The sequence below is a fragment of the Podarcis pityusensis genome (genome assembly GCF_964106645.2).
Source record: "Podarcis pityusensis genome assembly, chromosome: 5".
Lineage (NCBI taxonomy): Eukaryota > Metazoa > Chordata > Lepidosauria > Squamata > Lacertidae > Podarcis > Podarcis pityusensis.
The window spans coordinates 65,662,328-65,682,174 of NC_138032.1; the positions used below are offsets into that span (position 1 = coordinate 65,662,328).

A 19,847-nucleotide genomic window follows, 5' to 3' on the forward strand; every position below is an offset into this window, starting at 1 on the left:
TGTTGTTTTGTGCTGTGAGACTTGCTTTCATTTGTCAGTCGATCCCTGCTCCAAAAATGACTCTGACTCCTTTCTTCTTGGAGCAGGGATCGACTGACAAACGGAAGCAAGTCTCACAGAGCAATTGAGCAACATGCCGGCACCAAATGAGTTACTTTTCATTCCAGCTCACACCTACACTGTGTATATGTATGTGCAATTGCAGTTAATTATTATTTTATTTACTGCATTTATATGCCCATGCTTTCTTCCAGGGAACTCCAGATGGCACACATGTTCTCCCTTTCCCCATTAAATCCCCACAACAACCCTGTGAGGAAGGTTAGGCTGAGAGAGGAAGTGGTCATGGTCACCCAGTGAGCTTCATGGCCCAGTGGGCATTTGAACCTTCTTTCCTGCCCCTTGGGAAGCAAGGGGGGGAGGATGGTCGGAGCAGAGAGGAGGACAGTGGCAAGCCATCAGGGCTCCCAGATGAGGAACAGCGAGAAGAGTGGCAAACTCTGTGACTGCCCCTGGGCAACAAAAGCCCTAGCTATGCCACTGTCTGAGTCCACTGCAAAGACGGTCCATTCTCGTGTTGCCACCCTCCGGACCTCTCCGGGAGGAGGCACACGAAGGAGGGCCTCAGAAGATGACATCAGGGACCTGGTAGGTTCATATAGAAAGAGATGGTCCTTGAGGTATTGCAGTCCTGAACTGTTTAAGGTTTTATAGGTCAAAACAAGCACTTTGAATTGGGCCCAGAAACTAATTGGTAGCCAGTGCAGTCAGACCAGGACTGGTGTAATATGTTCAAACCGTCTTGCTCTAGTGAGCAACAAGGCCACTGAATTCGGCACTAGCTGAAGTTTCCGAACCATCTTCAGACCCATCTTGTCTAGGGAACCACCCACTAACAGTGCCTCAGTCTTATCTTGTTTGAGTTTCAGTTTGTTGGCTCTCATTCAGTCCATTACCGAGGCAAGACACTGGTCCAGCACTTCCACTGCCTCACCTGCAGATGTAAAGGAGAAATAGAGCTGAGTGTCATCAGCATACTGCTGACAACATACTTCAAACCTGCAGATAACCACACCCAGCAGTTTCATGTAGATGTTACACAATGTGGGAGATAGGATTGAGCCCTGTGGGACCCCACATTGAAGGTTTCATGGGGCTGAAAAACATTCCCCAGGCAACACCCTCTGGGAATGGCCATCCAATTAGGACTGGAACCACTGCAAAGTGCTTCAGAAGGATATCATGGGTGATGGTATCAAAAGCTGCTGAGAGGTCGAAAAAAATTAACAGGGACATGTTTGCCTTGTCTCTCTCTCAACAGAGGTCATCATACAGGGCGACCAAATGAATTTCTGTGCCAAAATTGGGCCTAAGCCCTGATTGAAATGGACTGTGGTCATGTTGAAAGCCCTGGTAGAAATGTAAGAGTCAGCTGCACCCACTCCAGTCTTGAGGAAAGAACCCACAGTACTTGTTTATGCTCACAATTCCCCATTGAGCCATGGGCACATAGCCAAAATCCTGCCTCCTAGTGTAACCTCGAAATGGGACAGGGATGCCTGTATTTAATAAGAACATAATAAAAGCCTGCTGGATTAGGCCAGTGGCTGTCAGGAGCTTGCCTTCAACAGCTCACTGGCTAGCGATCTAGCGAAGTCAGAGACCCGAAGAGCTTCTTTTAGTGTTGACCGCCTCTGCTCAAAGGTTAAGAACCTCTAATGTACAAAGATCTCCATCAAATGAGAACAACAGGTAATATCTAAATTGTGCCTAAAAGATGAGGCGTTTGCAGAAAGAATTATGCTTTTGCAATGCATAATCAAGGAATTCTACTATCAGTAGTGTCACTACAAACAGGTAGATTTAATTTGATGGTGAGAAACAAGTAATTAACAAATTGATCATATATACACATTGTACAGACCTATTACAGCATCTACAGTCACATGGAATTGGGGTTGGCATATTTGTAACAGTTAAAATCCAGACAGAAAAGTTGTTGTGATTTTTTTTTTGCAAATTCGCGAAAGAATTTTTAAGGAGAATCACCAAAAATGACAAGTCCGACATGGGTTGCCATACATCTGGATTTTCCTGGACATTTTAGCAATTTCTGCCTGGACACTACTTCTGACTGCAGTATTCCGGATAGGTCCAGCAAATTCCAGACATATGGCAACCCCAATGGAATATATGCAGTATATATGACTTTTGTAACATTTTATTTGTACTTCAGCATCAGATGAAATATATCAGGGTATAGTTTCTTTGAAGCATCCAGACCCCATAAAAAATCAGCATGCTGCCATTCAGGAATATACTTGTGGAAAACCAAATTAGAGATTCGAGGAAGCAACAGCTGAATGTCCTTTCTATTTGACATAATATCATGTCCGGCATACCACACAGCACTTGGCACAACCATGTCTTCGATTTGATAGAATGGAGGAGTGGTCTGTGGATGAAAATATCAGAATGATTAAAATGAGTTTCACCTACCAATCTTAGATTTTTACATTTTCTTGACCTCCCGATGGTTCAAATGCAGTAGAATCAAAATTATGGGGAAATGGTTCCTTGAGCATTAGTTTGACTTATGTGTGAAGGTTGACTGGCTTGAGTATAGGCTATACCAAAATTGTGGAATGTATCATTGAGGATCTATATCAGGATTGATGTGCATGTCCGCTAAAGTGGGCAATGGTTTAGCCTGGTACTTTTAGGCTCTGGATTTAATCATCTTGCATGCAAGGTGTGAGCAGGGTTTTGAAAGCTGAACATATGACTTCAGGTTAAAAGCTCGCAGAATATTTCTTTCCCACTGCAATTGCATTGCCTCCCAAATGCCACACACACACACACACACACACAGAGAGAGAGATGGTCAAGTTCAGTCAAAGGCAAGTATGGGGTTGCGGCACTCATCTTGCTTTCAGGTCGAGGGAGCTGGCGTTTGCCACAGACAGCTTTCTGGGTCATGTGGTCAGCATGACTAAATAGTGCAACAGAACACCACAACAGGAACCAGAGCGCACAGAAACACCCATTTACCTTCCCGCCGCAGTGGTACCTATTTATCTACTTGCACTGGAGTGCTTTCGAACTGTTAGGTTGACAAGAGCTGGGACAGAGCAACGGGAGCTCACCCCATTACACGGATTCGAACCGCCAACCTTTTGATCAGCAAGGCCAAGAGGCTCAGTGGTTTAGACCACAGCGCCACCCACGTCCTACACATACCGTATTTTTCGCCCTATAGGACACACTTTTCCCCCTCCAAAAATGAAGGGGAAATGTGTGTGCGTCCTATGGGGCTAATGCAGGCTTTCGCTGAAGCCTGGAGAGCGAGAGGGGTCGGTGCGCACCGACCACTCTCGCTCTCCAGGCTTCAGGAAGCTCTGTGCAACCTTCGGGAGACCGGCACCACTTCGCGCCCGCCTCCCGATGGCTGCGCAGAGCTGCCTGCATTCTGAAGCCTGGAGAGACTGGCGCGACTTACCGCTGGCCTCCCTAGGCTTGCGGATAGCAGGCTGTTCTCGGGGCTGGGATTGGGGGAAGCTCGGGCTTCCCCCGCGCCAGCCCTGCGCCTGGGGGGAAATAATTTTTTTTCTTTATTTCCCCCCCCCCCAAAAAAAAACTAGGTGTGTCCCATTGGGCGGTGCGCCCTATGGGGCGAAAAATACGGTACATTCTGAGCATGAGCAGCTTTCCATTCAAAAAAAGCACTTGAAAAATAGAACCATCTAGACTAAAAGAATTGAGTTTGCTTCTGCTGATCTAGGGCTAAACATATTTACTTCCCATGCTGGCTGAGGTGCTGGAGTCAGGCTGGTTTGTCACTGCCAGTGCTATCTCGTGCTCTTTAGGTGATCATTTGGGCTATGGAATCCGGGACCTCAGCCATGTGTCCAAGCATGGCTGCACAAGGACTGGTGGGAAGCATAAAGGATTTGCCAGGAGAGGGATGGGATCTAGGTTTACAATGTTGGTATCCATCTGTCTTGAGAGACAATGGAGTCCAACCACTGCATTAGCAGAGCCAAAGTGACCTCCCTGGAGTGCAGGCCTGGGCGGCGGGTATGGGGATCCTGGGCTGCCCAGACAACAAAATCATCCTCTCGTCCTCACTGATGTGGTCCAAAGGAAGCAGAGCAATGCATTTGACACCAGCTTGGCTGCAGAAGTTGCTGGAAGGAGGCATACAAGGCCCCACCCAACCATCACCAGATTTGTGCAGAGTTTACTCCTAAACCTTTTCATTTCTTTTTGGGGTGACCCACTAAGTTCAATGAGAGTTAGTCCCAAATAAATATGCAGCTTTAGCACATTGAAATCCATGACAAATCCCAATCACAACCCTTATAATTACCGTATTGTATATAGCTTTGTTCTTACTGCCATAGTCAAAATATTTCAGTTCTTTTGATTTAAAAACCTATAAAAGAAGGGGGAAAGTACTGAATTTTCAAATTTTTAATGTTGACATATTTATAAATTACACATAGATTAAAAATTGGCAATATGAATTGTCAGAACCCTATCCCCAATCCCTACACAATAATAATAATAGTAAATAATAATAATAATAATAATAATAATAATAATAATAATGTGATGTAATACGGTATGGTAAAGGTAAAAAAGGTAAAGGACCCCTGGACGGTTAAGTCCAGTCAAAGGTGACTATGGGGTTGTAGGGCTCATCTTGCTTTCAGGCCGGGTCATGTGGCCATCATGACTAAACCGCTACTGGAGCACAGAGGACCGTGACGAGTGCCAGAGCGCATAAAAACGCCGTTTACCTTCCTGCTGCTATTTATCTACTTGCACTGGCAAATATGGTATAATATGATTATAGTCAACAATGATCTTGTTATAAATTTCAAGCAATCAAAATATTTTAACCACTTTGTCGTGAATTTCTTTGTACAAATAATGAGCACAACCAGTCAAGGCAGTCTGATTAATTTAGGTGTGGTTTCATAAGAATATATTATTGTTTTATCTTGAAACAACTTTTTTATATTTATCTGTTTTTAATAATACTATCTGTTTTTCCAATATTTTGCAAATTACTTTGCAAAACTTTGCAAATTACTAAGTATATATATATCATATATCACAAGTAACTGGACAACTACACCAGCAATAACTCAGAGCAACAAAGCTCCTGTGAGTGGCAGCTTGTTAGTTACTATTTACTGCTATATTGTTTTTGATTTTATGTAACTTTCCTGTCACCTTCTGAAAATTAAAAAAAAGAAAACCCCTAAATATTCACACACATTAAGCATTCATTTGTACATCAAATGAACTCTGAATTTTGAAATAAGGAAAAATATGCATTGAACCCCACCTGGGCCAAATGGATCATGTTTTTTACAGAAGCAAAATCAGGAACAATTCCAGTATATACATCAGCTCGACTCTGGATTGGAGAGAAACAATAAGAATGTAAATATCTTTGAATATTCTGAGGAAGGAAATGGATGAATTGCACTAGCAAAAACATCACCAGCATCAGAGCAATACAACATGCATATATCTTGAGAAAGGTAAAGGGTTATTACATAGGAAAGCATCCTTCTCAGGTAAGATGTGGTTGTGAGTTCGGTGCCAATTTGCATTTTTTATTTTTATACAATTTTAAGCATCTGTGACAAATAAATATGGTTCCAGTTACAGATAGGTAGCCGTGTTGGTCTGCCATAGTCAAAATAAAAAAAATTCTTCCAGTAGCACCTTTAAGACCAACTAAGTTAGTTCTTGGTATGAGCTTTCGTGTGCAAGCACACTTCTTCAGATACACTGTGTATCTGAAGAAGTGTGCTTGCACACGAAAGCTCATACCAAGAACTAACTTAGTTGGTCTTAAAGGTGCTACTGGAAGAATTTTTTTTATTTTAAATAAATATGGGACACCTTTGCCCAGTATCTGCTTGACAATGCCTAAAAGGATCCCCCCCATCATTTTTATTTGCATTTTTAATACAAAGGCAGAAAAGAAAAACCCACATCTCCTCCCCTCCACATCCCAGTTGTACAACTTTCATATCAATCTCAACATACAACTAAATATCTGGTGAATTCCCTTCCACCTTTTTCCTGATTTCCTATTTTTTCTATTAAATCCCGTATTCCCCATTTTTAATCTTAGGATGTCTACCTCTGTTAAATTGTATTAACTTCTATTCTGCTGGATTTACTCAAGACCTGCTTGATTATTTACTTTTTATACTGGTTCTTAAAATATTCAATAAACACTTTCCAATCCTCCTTATATTCTATATCGTCTTTTTCTCTTATCCCGTTCATCACTGCTGCCAATTCAGCGTATTCAAGCATTTTAAACTGCCACTCTTCCTTGGTGAGTACCATACTCATTCTCCACTTTTGTGTCAATAAGATTCATATAATTCAAACAGATAGATAGATAGATAGATAGACAGATAGATAGATAGATAGATAGATATATGATCGATTTCTGTTCATTTGGAGCATGGTTGTTTGTATGAGGGCAGAAATGGCATTGGGCAAGATCAACATAGTATAGGGGGTGCCCCATAAGTGGCCTGAGGGAAGAATTAGCCACAGCCACCTGCAAGCTCAGTGTTAGGTATCAGTCCCATAGGAATCTGTACCACAGTTGCCCAGTGAGGCCTTGTTTGTTTGGCTTTCACCCCAGAAAAGTTAAACACATGGAACAGGTTTGGGGTGGTTCAAACCCAGCAGACCCATTCCATCAATATGGGGCTCATGGAATGATGAACTGATACTGGGACCCAAGGCCTTTCCAACCCTTACCCTTTCTGCTGCTGTCAATAAAAATTTGGCTTGATTTTATCCCATCATCATTGTATAGTCTTGCTATTTTACTGAACTCAAAACAACAAAAACCAGAGAAAACAACAAAAACCATATAGTTTATACATTCTGTAATATACCAGGGTCTCTTCCACAAAGATTCTTCTAATTTCCTCTCAATTCTAGCTGCAACATGTACAGACTTGGTCACTCAATTGCACATTTAGGACTCCAATGCTATACAGTGGTGCCCCGCAAGACGAATGCCTCGCAAGACGAAAAACTCGCTAGGCGAAAGAGTTTTCCGTTTTTTGAGTCGTTCCGCAAGACGAATTTCCCTATGGGCTTGCTTCGAGTTCTTGCGAGTTTGTTTCCTTTGTTTCCTTTTTCTTAAAGCCGCTAAGCCGTTAATACCCGCTAAGCCGCTAAGCCGCTAATAGCCATGCTTCGCAAGACAAAAAAACCGCAAGACGAAGAGACTCGCGGAACGGATTAATTTCGTCTTGCGAGGCACCACTGTACATGCATAATTTGAATCATGTACTATTGAATGGTTAATTTATCTTTATCTATTAGAATAAAATATATTGCTGTTGGGTGGACTGGAGTATAGTGTTTTGTCAATATATTTAGCAAAATAAAGAGTCATCATACCACGTTTAAGTTATTTGGATTGCATCCACTGGTCAGGAAAATAATTTGAATACAAATCTCATCTATTACGGGATAACTGCACAGCTTGGCATTCAGTCTTTTCTCTTTGTTACTAAAACCAACAAATTCTTTCTTCCCCCATATCAGCTGTAAAATAAACACACAGAGAGATCTTGGTAAGTCTCTTTAGGATTAATTCCCTAAGGAAGTACCAGGTATTCAAGCAAGACCCAAGGCATTGACTCAACTTAAAGGTTTTATTGAGGCTTCGGCAACAGACTGGGGAAAACATGGAAATGGGTCTGATTTGTACACATTTCAGTGTCTCCCGCCCCTCGGCAATACCAGGTATCACCCAAGGCAGTGATTCAACTTAAAGGTTTTATTGGGGAAAACATGGAAATGGGTCTGATTTATATACACTTCACACACACACCCCGCAATAGCCGCCTAGTGCATGATTGGCTGCTTTGTGCCAGGCAGCGAATCACAATGCAGACCTCAAAAGTCTGGCCTGCATGGTGATGCGGACTCAAGCTCTGAGAAGGAGACACCAAGGAACATACATAAAATTTTCCATGACCAACCCCCTCCCAAAGCTTGAGGAATGAAGTGCCCATATCACTGAACTGATTATACACACAATAAAAACCTATGAGAAATACCGACTCTGATAAATCCATCAGGAAGATTGAAAAATAGCGCCGCAGGTCCACTGGTGTCCACAAATGTGTAGGTAGGAGCCAAAGCCATGAAGAGCTTGACTTTCTGAGCAACCTGTGGCCTGAGTGAAAAGCCAATTAAACCTGCCAAAGAGAAAGAATTCCAGAATTCAGCAGCTATTCCAGATATACCAGAGCCGATATGCACACTGAGTCTTTTGGTCCCTCGTACTGGGGAATTGCCTTATCATAATAAAAGAGTACATGCATATGATCAGGGCCTCAGTACAGGTGACTGAAGTTAGGGCTGAGAAAGACTACTATCGGATACTCAGGAAAGCTGCTGCCAGTCAGTGTTGACAATGCTGAACTACATGAACCAATGGTCTGACTTGGTACTACAGATCTCTGTAGTCCTATATACTTATCTGGAACCAGCTGGCAAAAAGTCTCAAAGCCGATTAAAAAAAAAGTGCTCTTAAATCCCTTGCTTGTTGTTGCTTCAATCTGAATTATTAGATTTCAACTATATCTGTATTTTGAATTTTTGATAGTAAGAAGGCTTTTAAAAAGGGACATGGGCAGTAAATAAATTCCATTCATTTCACATTACTTACCAAGCGTCCCACCCTGAGACTGACCGATAAAATACAACCCTTCTTGCTTTGTTTTCTGCAGGATAAAAGTTATTGTTGCTGGAATATCATATATCGCAATTTCATGGAAGCTGTAAAACATTACACGAACAAAATGCAGGTGATATTTTTTCCACTTACTCTCATGTTGCATTAAGAGATCACACTATTAGAAATGTGCATGGACTCATGCCCCAAATAATGAGGTGAACTAGGGTGATTTGAGCTGGGATCTCCCATTCCTAAATGGGATTATGCCTCTGAAATCATGTTAACAGAGTCCCCGACCTGCACCACTTACTTATTGTAATCAAATTTTATGTACATTGTAAAAATAAGTAAGTAAGTGATTCCCAGTGTCTCTGTTGCCTATTGCTCAATATCCCAAAAACCAAAGCACTGCACCAACAAGCACAAAACAACCACTCTGCAGTGCCACAAATCCAACTTAATGGTGTAAAATTGGAAAATGTCAATCACTTTTCCTACCTGGGCAGTTGTCTTTCAGAAGTGCTGAGACTGATGCTGAAATCCAGCATCGCCTAAGCTCTGTGAGTGCAGCTATCTCTCGACTGAAGCACAGAGTGTTTGATGACAAGGGCATTCACAGGGAAACCAAAATGCTTTTTATAAAGCTATTATACTACCAATTTTACTGTACATATGTAAAACATGGACTGTTTATAAACACCATCTCCAACTTTTCGAAAGATTCCATTAACAGTGTCTCCAAAAAATATTGCGTGGACAGGCGGAGTGCCCAGATCCCGAGCGGTCCCTCCCGTCATGTGGAATAACGACTCAAGACAACGTGCCATGGGATTAAATTGGCCACAACTTTATTAAATTTCAAATGTGGGTAGACCTTGGCTCAGGCATTGGGCGTTCTCCCTCCCCAGTCCCCAGCCAGGGGCTAGGGAGCTTCAGGGTTATCCAGTGTGGGGGGGCGGCTCTGGAGAACATATGTTCAAGCAGAGATAGCCGCCCCCATTACACCGCCGCAGCAGGGGAGAGCAATGACGACCTTTCGGCGTACGGTCAAAGCCTCCCTTCAGAAACCCCTTTAATGGGGAACCTTGGTATCGCCGCCGCAAAGAGGAAGATGGATTAAAGGGTTCCGCCCAAGGCCTGATACCACCAAAGTTGTGACGTTTTGCTACGGGAAAGGCGAAACCTGCCAATGCAGGGAAATTCCTTTCCGGCCCTTTAACAGCGACCTTAACGTAGCAGCGCCCGCATACCTGTGAGGAAAAGTTAACCTGCAAAACCTATGAAGAAAAGTTAACCTGCAAAAGAAGACATTAACTGAGGGTGGGTAGGGTGGGAGAAGCTCTGGAGCCAAGTGAGGATTCCCAGGTAAGATCCTCCCTCTATTGTGTGGGCAGGTAATCCCTCCCCTACCTGGCCTGGTCTCCTTGGCAACGCTTCCCCCAGGTGGGATTGGACAACTGACTGAGGTAGGCGGAGACCTCCAGGTATCCCACCTGAGGGAAGGCAAAGCCAAGCCTATGCTGATGGGGCTGCTCCAGATCTAGGGCTGTGCGCGTCCATGCAAAGGGCGCCCCCCGTTTTAAGCGGGGAGCGGTCATTCCACATCAGGTGGGAAAACAGGCAAATTAATGTCAGTGTACTGGAAGAAGCAAAGATCACCATTGTTAAAGCAATGATTCTTCAACATCAGCTTTGTTGGACTGGTCATCTTGTTCAGATGCCTGATTATCATCTTCCAAAGCAACTACTCTCTTCCAAACTTAAGAATGGAAAGCGAAATACTGGTGGACAACAAAAGAGGTTTAAAAATGATCTCAAGGCAAATCTAAAAAAATGTAGTATAACCACCGATAACTGGGAAACTCTGGCCTGTGAGTGCTCCAACTGCAGAAAAGCCTTTACGAAAGGTATCATGGACTTCAAAGAAGCACGAACTCATGGCAAAAAGGAGAAACCAGCTAAGAGGAAGGCACATTTGGCAAACCCTCCTTCACATTCAACTCCCACCCAGAAACTCACTGGAAGGACCTCACCTGAAGCTGAGACTCCAATAATTTGGCCACCTCATGAGAAGAGAAGACTCCCTTGAAAAGACCCTGATGTTGGGAAAGATTGAGGGCACAAGGAGAAGGGGACGGCAGAGGACGAGATGGCTGGACAGTGTTCTCGAAGCCACCAACATGAGTTTGACCAAACTGCGGGAGGCAGCGGAAGACAAGAGTGCCTGGCGTGCTCTGGTCCATGGGGTCATGAAGAATCGGACATGACTAAATGACTAAACAAAAAAAATCCAAACTAGATGTTCCCAGAGAATAGACAACAGAAACTAGGCTTTGCCTGACCAGATAGAGGCACAGCTGGGCACTCTGTAGCACCATGGCCACCTGAACCTCAAGCAACTGCAAAGGATTCAGAAGTACCGCCATGCTATGTGCCCACTTCTTCAAAATGGGTATAACTCCATCAAGAGCAGTCTAGGAAACCACCCACTCCCAGTGCCTCCTTGGTTTAATTAAACACATTGTTTCTACCCACCCACCTCCCCTTTGACATCTTTGTATTGTTTCAAGTGGGCCCAGCCCCAGGCAATCTAGGGCTTTATCTACACATTCCCAGAAAATTCCAGATTGGCTTGATTCAGTTCAGGACCTAAGATTTGTCCAGAGAGAATGCACAGACCTAGTTAAGATCTCAGAGCCCCACAAATTCAGTCTTCATGAATATAGAGAAAGTCATTCATTTTGACATGTTGATGTTGGCTCTAAAAATAATAAGAAAGGGAACCACAATCCACCATGTCCCATCTTTGGGAAGTCTTTCTAGGAGTGAAGCACTTCTGACACAACACTAGGGGAAAAAAGATATATTGGCAGCAGTTGTACTTCAGAGACAGTAATCATTGCAATTGTCTCAACTATCCAAGCTACAAGTTGTCCCTTTATACCTGAAATTCCAAAATTCTTCTTGGTCAATTGACAGGGTCTTGTGTCTTCTAGACCAGCTGGTCCCTCTAGTACTTATTATCCAAACATCATAGCCAGCATCTGCTAGAGCAAATCCCAGGCTATTGTTGGGAGGATTTACAATCCAGGTCCTACCTTCACTCAAAATACCATGTACCAGTAAAACAGCTGGCCTAGGATCTGGGGGGAAACAAGAAAAAGGGCATTGGAAAATATTGTAGTCAATCTATCTTTGAGGTAGTTTCTGTTCACTTCATCAACATAGTACAATTAAATCACCATTTATGCACACACAATAGTTCGGTTCATGTTTGGTTAAGAGTTCAATTCACATTATCCTTGGCATTTTTTCTTAGCTTTCAGAAAGTTAGAAGCTGGTGCGCTGATATAAAAATATAGTTAAGATCACATCAAAACACACACAGTGGGATGTGACTTATTGTCTTCAACAATTCCAAACCCAGAAACTATGGTAATTCTGAGCATTTATATGCACACATTTGTTTTCTCTGGGCTGTGTGGAATCCTGCCAGGACTTTTCCTTAAAAAAAAACAAAAACCCTATAAAGCCCAGTTACATTCCAAAATTACCTGTCTTCCCAGAACTGTGCATTCCATAAGGAATTCTGTTTGCTTGCAAGTAGTAGCCATCCTCTGTCAGGATTTCATGCTCTTCACTTGGGTATCTCCAATACTGAATTATTTCATTCTGCAAGAACAAAGAAATTCTCAGCAAATTGAGACCTTTATTCTAAATCTAGAGTTGCTACAGGAGATTTTAGTTACTATGGTGCTGAGGAGAGGAGAAAAAAGTCCTGAATCCTGCCTCCCCCCCCCCCCTTTGCTGGCTGTAATGAACAAAAGCAACCAGGGGGAGCTATCGGCAGACAATGTATTAAGCATCAAACAGAACATGTCATTTGGCCTTGGGGCTAGCTAAATCCATCCATTATAATCCATCAAACCTCTTTGGGGTAACTAAGGCAGGCCTGGAAATCCTTCTGTGAAAAGCAAATGCTTTGGAATATCACTTAAAAGAAATATGTACAAATCATAATAACCTGTTGTTTTCAAATGCATCTGAACAAGCAACTCACAATAGTCATGAATTCTTGGGGATTCAAGTGCCGTTTCCTTAGGAATTCTTCTGACTCTGTTGTCTGTTGGTTTAAGCACACCACTGCCCAAAACAGCCACATCGCTGACCTGTGTAAAACAATATCTGTTGTTTCAAACTCCTTAGCAAAGATGGGAAGTCTGTTTTAGAATGATTCTAGATGTGCTGAGGGCAGTGAGTGCAATTTTAGTTCTGATGGTGGTGTGCAGGGAAGAAATAATGGATTATTATCTCTCTTCTGAAAATATTAGTCACTGAGATAGATGCTTTGTGGGGAACCACTGAAAAAAGATCTGCCTCACGAGGAAAAGTCAGGGCTATCTCTGAAATAAGGGTAAGCATGCTGGATTCTGAGGGAAGCAGCTTCCTGGTCACTGAAAAAATAATATCCATTTTCTCTAGAGGTGATTTGGACAGGTAATGCGTAAGAACTTTCCCATAGTATGTGAGTTTCTTCACATCACTTCAAGGCCCAAATAGCTTCAATTAAGTGGCTTCATGTAAGATGGAGCACAAAAAAAGTGCAAGATTAAGGTAGTGGCTGTGGTAAATTATAGGGCATCTCCCACTGAACATGAAGAATCTCTTGCTGAGCTATTGTTTGGTGCAAGGATTACTTGAACAAGGTTGCCCAACTTACTGGACGCTGAAGGAACAACTACACTTCCAGAAATACTCCATGAAGTATAAATAAAATTTGAAAGAACCCTGTGTAAAATTTTAATAATTGCAAGAATATTGTTTTTGTGTATGAACTTGTAAAATAATAATATTTTATATTTATTTATTTATATTTTTATTTAGAGCTGGGCTGCAAGGAACAAGGACTGAAAAGTTGTGGCCAGAGCAGAATGAGAAACTGTAGAAGCTGGATCATGTTGACAGTATTTTTAAAAGCAAACTTAAACATTTGTTATTAGCTTGCAACTGTTTCCAGCTTTCTTCACTAATATGAGGAACAGCACTTATGCAACCCACCGCACAGCGAACCCCCGTCCACAAACCTGAGCTCACTCAGAGCCCCCATCATGAACGAACAAACTGTCCAACATTGAAACATACACACATACCTCTCAACACTGAGCTCCTTTCCCACACCCGCTGCCCCACAATGAAACCAAGCTAGAATTTCAAAACATAAGACATTCTTGTTGGTTATACCTGTTTTTAAATTAGTTTTAAAAATTTCTTTAGATGTTTTTAACAGTTTTAAATGTTTTAAACATTTTTTTAAAATCATATTTTCCTTATGGAGGAAGGGCAGGCTACAAATGCCATTCAGAAAGTAATGTATAAATAATTCTGTACACATTTATGCAGTTTGTGATTTCCCCACAGCTGAATCAGTTCTGTGCCAGCAGCCTTAATTTCTACTGGGCTGTAGGCTGTACTTTATGATAGCAATGTCTAACTTTGTTAAATGCAAGCTATTAAAATGTAAGACCAAGGTATGTCACCAGAAAATAAATGAAAAAGATATGGGGAAGAAAAGATTTTTGCTTACCTGTTCCTGTTCATCAATAGCAACCACATCTCTAATACACACTGAAGAAGACTTAGGTTGTAATAAACTGAAGAGAAGAAGATCACTTTCATCAGCTACTGTATAATGATGCAAAACGTGTCTTTCTGCGTGCATTGTTAATTATGGAACAGAAGCAAGCAAAATGGTTATGATAAAATTATCATGATGTACCCATCATATGCTTAGTGGCAAGGCAAGTCTGTAAAAAACATTTAAATGTAGGTTACACTTCCTTGCATTTTTTTAAAAAAATATAACCTTCCTGGAGATTTAAATCCACCTGGTATATAAATTGTATTTCTACATTTTTATTTTATTTTTTCATCCTGTGTTCATCGTCCTCATCATTATTTTGTATCCATGTAAGTTGTACACAGATTAACCCATGGAAATGAACAGGGCTAAGTTATTCATGTCTACTCTGAGTACAACTAACATGGATTCAGTCTATAAATAATAACTTCTTCTTGTTGTTGTTGTTGCTATTTTTTGTGCTCCAAGAGCGATTGAGTGACATGCTGGCAGCAAATGAGCTACTTTTCATTCCAGCTCAGACCTCCAATGTGTGTGTTTGTGTGTGTGCAGCTGCAGTTCAATTATTATTTTATTGACTGCATTTACTTGGGAAGTGGGGGTGGGGGTCGGGGAGGACAGTCAGAGCAGAGAGGAGGACAGCGGCAAGCTGGAGCACCTGCTATCTCACTCCTAATCTTCATCACCCATTATTTCCCAGCTCCTTTCTTCTTCTGGTGTGTGTTCAGTTTCAAATCACCATGGTCCTGGTTCCTTACTCTCTTCCTATTCTCCCTCTCTGTAAACCACTTGGAGTGGCTCATCTAGTTCAGATGGATGTAAAAATTGTGATATTTGATTGAATATTAGACATAGATTTTGATTTTGTTCTAACTGTCCCAATGTGCTGGTCCCGGGGGGGGGGGGGGGGCGAGTAAGATTAGATTGTCAATAGCCCCTACTGAATGTTGGTTGCCAAGGTAACCAGAGTTACAGTGTGATAGTTCGAATGTTTTGCAGCACCCCAGGGAAATTGATACCAGTGGGGAGTTGTGTATCTTTACATACTATGACCTGTAACCTTTCTTGTATGCAGAAGGATGTTTTCAAGTTTTATGACTTTTGTGTGCTGTGTTTGAAACTGCTATATAAGTTTTGTTCTAATGTGCCTTGTGGCAGTCTTTCCTAACCAGCACTTCTGCTGAACAACTATTTAGCAAAGGTGTCCTATTGCAATAGCTTTAATAAACTGGGTTCCTGCTGGATCTGTTGGGTTTGCTGTTATTCTTTTGTTCCATGTTTTTATTTAAAAACATAACAAACCTGGGTAACAAACAAATGGTGTAGAAGTCAATTCTTACCACAGGATGAATAATTACCTTGTTTACACAGTCATTCACAATATGATTTTGCCCTTTTAACCAAGCAGTATTTACTGGTGTTTTATTGATATTGCTAATTCTCCTTTAGGCATGATTATACTGATTTAATTATGTTTTGTATATTGTATGCCACCTTGGTGTACTTTTATGAATACCTTTATAACTATTTCAACAATTAAATGATATTGCCCAGTAATGAACCAACTAGTTACATGAAGTCACCTTCTTATTTAGTTTGTTAATTCCTTGCATCATTTTGATTATGGTATATGAAAACATTGTGGGCGATTTTAAAGAACAAGACTGGGTGATAACAATCATTTCCAGTTGTTCAAGAGGTTTGGGTTTGATTTTTTTAGATAAATGCAGCATGAAGGAAGTAAGAGTTCTGCAGCTGCTGCTGCTCCTGAAACATCCTAAGGACTATATTCTTTATACTTTTTAATGTTATAATATAGACAGTCTTATTCCTTGGTTTCTGAATCTTGGACAGAGAAGGTCTGCAACTTGTGCTAATTGTTGCTGGACTACATTTCCTGTGATCCCTGACCATTGGCCATCCTGATTGGGGCTGATGTCCAACAGTCAGAGTTGGGCCACAGGCTGCTCACCCCTGGAATATAGCCTGTGGCCCACTTGGAAGTATCCTGGGCTCTGAATGATAACACCAAAGTTGCAGGTTCGATGACACAGCTGCATATTCCAGCACTGTAGAAAGTTGGACTAGACGATCCTCAGGGTCCCTTCCTTCCAACTGTACAATTCTATATATCCCACCTTTCTTCAAGGAAATCTAAGGCATGGATTGGCAGCAGGGTAGGGCGGTCAAATCAGTCTCAAATGCAGTGATTAATCAAGCTTGCTTGGCAGCCTTTTATTTTAAGTGAATTTTTAGTGGGGGTTAACTGAAGTTCTTGTGATAGAGAGATGATATAGCACAATGACAAAGAGACTGATCTGGTTCCTGGTTAAAATATTGCCTCTGCCGCTGGGGCCTTAGGCAAACTACTCTCTCAAAGCCTCAGTCCCTGTATTTGCAATATGCCAAAAATAATCCTGACTTACCTTACAAGGGTGTTGTAAAAATTAAAATGCATGATGCATGTTTTATAATATCTGTTTGCGATTGTGTAATATAAAATAATATAAAATAAAATAATGTAGAGTGCTTTGCACACATATAAATGCTAAATATAAGTTCACCATCAGTAGGAGATCTTTTATATTTACACTACATTTTCATATCTATCAATATCTTTCAGAAGTGAGGAACACGAAATCTTCCCATCTTTTCCACAAATGGACTAAACAGTTTGTAGTAAAGAATTCTATGGTCTGGATAACTACTAAAAAGCATTTGACACACATATAGAATCATTCATCAAGTCTATTCAATGCATAATAAGGTAGGCAAGGGTGAGCACGCTTTGAACTACAAAATAACATTAAATGTCAAATTCCAGTCACTGAACTGCAAAATATTGAGTGTTCACGGAAGGAGGCATGCTACACATTCTAGCCATCAGGCTCTCTTCCTGCTCACAACCGCAGATAGAGCATTTGGGCTGGATTCAACTAACCCAGTGTGCTTGTGTAAGCCAGCTCAAGACATCCAATTAGCATAATGGGGTTTTCCCCACACAAACACTCTGTGCCTCCTGAAAATCAGCTGTAGAGAACCTCAAGAACAGCATGCGGGGAACAGCACATGGAGAGGGAGGCAGGAAAAATTGCTCTGCCTGGCAATCAGAAATGCTTGTGCTGTTGGAAAGATCAGAAGAGTACATTCCTCCTCACATTTTCTTTCCCAGGCCACACTTCATGTTAGTGGTTATTACTGTACGCACAATGAAAGGAGCCACAACAAAGTCCACCATTCCTGGCTGGGTGTCAGAGGAAAAGCAACTGGTAGTGACAACCATGTAAATTATGAACATCTAACAAAGTTATAGCTGCTAGAACACACATCTCTTAAAATATTTAATAAACTTATCCACTGTTCATGTCATTTGAAAGAGCTGCAAGGCATTACACAATTGCAGTCTTTGTGAAAGACTAATGAAACAGTAATTAGTAATCCTACCCAGAGTCAGTCATCCAATTATCTGACAGTTGTGTATTACTGTTCTTAGCTTAGATGCATTTTCGACATTTTATTAGAGAACCTCCCTGTTTTGTGGAGTTTGCAAATGTGTTTTTCTTTGTAGATTATGAACCTCTTGGTGGCTGCAGGAGGACAAGGAGTCACCACCAGCTTTGCTTTTGTTCTTTTCCTGTGAATTGGAGCAAACGGCAATCCACAGAAAACCTGACTTGCCATTTGTTCCAGTTCAGCATTAAAGAGTGTTTTTTTCAAGAGGAAAGCAGGACACAGACCTAGAAGTGCAGGCTTGTGGTTAGAACGCTCAGGACAAAAGTAAGTGTGAATGAGCCATCAGATGAAACCACTGATTTTCTGGGGGTACCCATGGGCGTACGCAGCACTGTCACCCTAGAAGAGAAGCACTGGTTAAAAGTGTGGCACTTACTGTAACAACTTCATGTTGAGAAGAAGAAAAGCACTGGATGAAACACACTTATAAGTCCTCTCATCAGAGATTCCCACAGTGCATAGGCGCCAACTCCTAGGGGCCACGGGGGCTTTGATTCCCACAATAAAATGTTTGAGGGCGCTGGGCCCCCACAAAGTTGATGGGCATTCCCATTAAAATGATGTGTGTGCACTGCATCATGTGATCAGTTGTGTGAGGCGGAGCTTCCTTGGGCCCCCACAATATTTTATTCAAGTTGGCACCTATGCCACAGTGAGTGGAACAATGTCACAATGCTGCATAGCTAATCAGATGAAGTTAGTTCATGTCATTCAGAGCAAGGGTGTTCCTTTGTAATTACAGTGTAAGATTGCAAAATATATTACTCCTACAGTTAGAACTGGATATGGAACAACTGATTGGTTCAAAATTGGGAAAGGAGTACAACAAGGTTGTATATTGTCTCCCTGCTTATTTAACCTATATGCAGAATTCATCATGCAAAAGGCTGGGCTGGATGAATCCCAAAATGGAATTAAGATTGCCGAAAGAAATCTCAACAACCTCAGATATACAGATGACACAACCTTGATGGCAGAAAGTGAGGAGGAATTAAAGAACCTTTTAATGAAGGTGAAAGAGGAGAGCAAAAAATATGGTCTGAAGCTCGACATCAAAAAAATGAAGATCATGGCCACTGGGCCCATCACCTCCTGGCAAATAGAAGGGGAAGAAATGGAGACAGTGAGAGATTTTACTTTATTGGGCTCCATGATCACTGCAGATGGTGACAGCAGCCACGAAATTAAAAGATGCCTGCTTCTTGGGAGAAAAGCAATGACAAACCTAGACAGCATCTTAAAAAGCAGAGACATCACCTTGCCAGCAAAGGTCCATATAGTTAAAGCTAATTCAACCTCCTTCTGGCGTACCATTAGGGGGCTCCTGGGCCAAGAGCGGATTGGTCCCACATGTACTGTAGAACCCCAGGAGTGGATGAAATATTTCCAAACCCTCTTCTTCGACGACAAAGCTCAGAACAATGATCCAAGTGCCTACTCCGAGAACTTACCATATTGGCCTCCTGTCTCCATAGAGGAGGTGGGGAACCTAATTGCCCAACTGAAAAACAACAAAGCCCTGGGCATAGACCACATTCCAGCAGAGCTCATGAAGAACAATATCAGTTGGTGGGCTCCTTTAATGGCGTCAATATTCACATACATTGATTCAACAGGCATAATCCCTGGCTGCTGGACAGAGGCAGTAATCATCCCAATCTATAAAAAGGGTCCTATGGCAGATCCAGCGAGCTATAGACCCATTAGCCTCCTTACTATCCCCAGCAAATTGTATGCCAAACACCTCCACATCAAACTAATTGACTGGATGGAAACGGAGGCAGTTATGGCAGAGGAGCAAGCCGGCTTCAGACAGGGCAGAACAACAATAGACCATTGTTTCGTTTTAGCACATCTCATTGATAAATACGCCAATAAAACACGTGGGATTCTATACGCAGCATTTATTGACCTGAAGGCGGCCTTTGACTCGATCTCACGAGTCAAACT

The 19,847-nt window shown here is 41.9% G+C and overlaps 2 protein-coding genes across 2 annotated transcripts in view; both read right to left on the reverse strand.

Annotated features, from left to right (window-relative positions):
- LOC308476748 (lipase member M-like) overlaps positions 1-19,847 on the reverse strand; it is a 112,201-nt gene that overhangs the window by 68,788 nt on the left and 23,566 nt on the right. The window lies entirely within an intron of this gene.
- On the reverse strand, positions 1,885-14,394 carry LOC308476753 (lipase member M-like). The gene is made up of 10 exons (XM_081004607.1): positions 14,331-14,394; positions 12,807-12,915; positions 12,301-12,418; positions 11,691-11,889; positions 8,738-8,847; positions 8,128-8,264; positions 7,459-7,605; positions 5,357-5,428; positions 4,370-4,435; positions 1,885-2,455 (listed from the first exon to the last, which is right to left on the reverse strand). The coding sequence occupies exons 1-10, from the start codon at positions 14,357-14,359 to the stop codon at positions 2,222-2,224; spliced, it is 1,221 nt and encodes a 406-aa protein (XP_080860733.1). The 5' UTR covers positions 14,360-14,394; the 3' UTR covers positions 1,885-2,221.

Excerpts from the sequence above, each read along its gene's own strand:
- LOC308476753 (XM_081004607.1), bottom strand. The coding sequence starts at position 14,359 with ATGTGGTTGCTATTGATGAACAGGAACAG. Across the intron at positions 12,419-12,806 it reads CCCAAGAATTCATGACTATT|AATGAAATAATTCAGTATTG; the intron begins GTGAGTTGCTTG and ends TTGTTCTTGCAG. Across the intron at positions 8,265-8,737 it reads GTCTCAGGGTGGGACGCTTG|GTTTAATTGGCTTTTCACTC; the intron begins GTAAGTAATGTG and ends TCTCTTTGGCAG.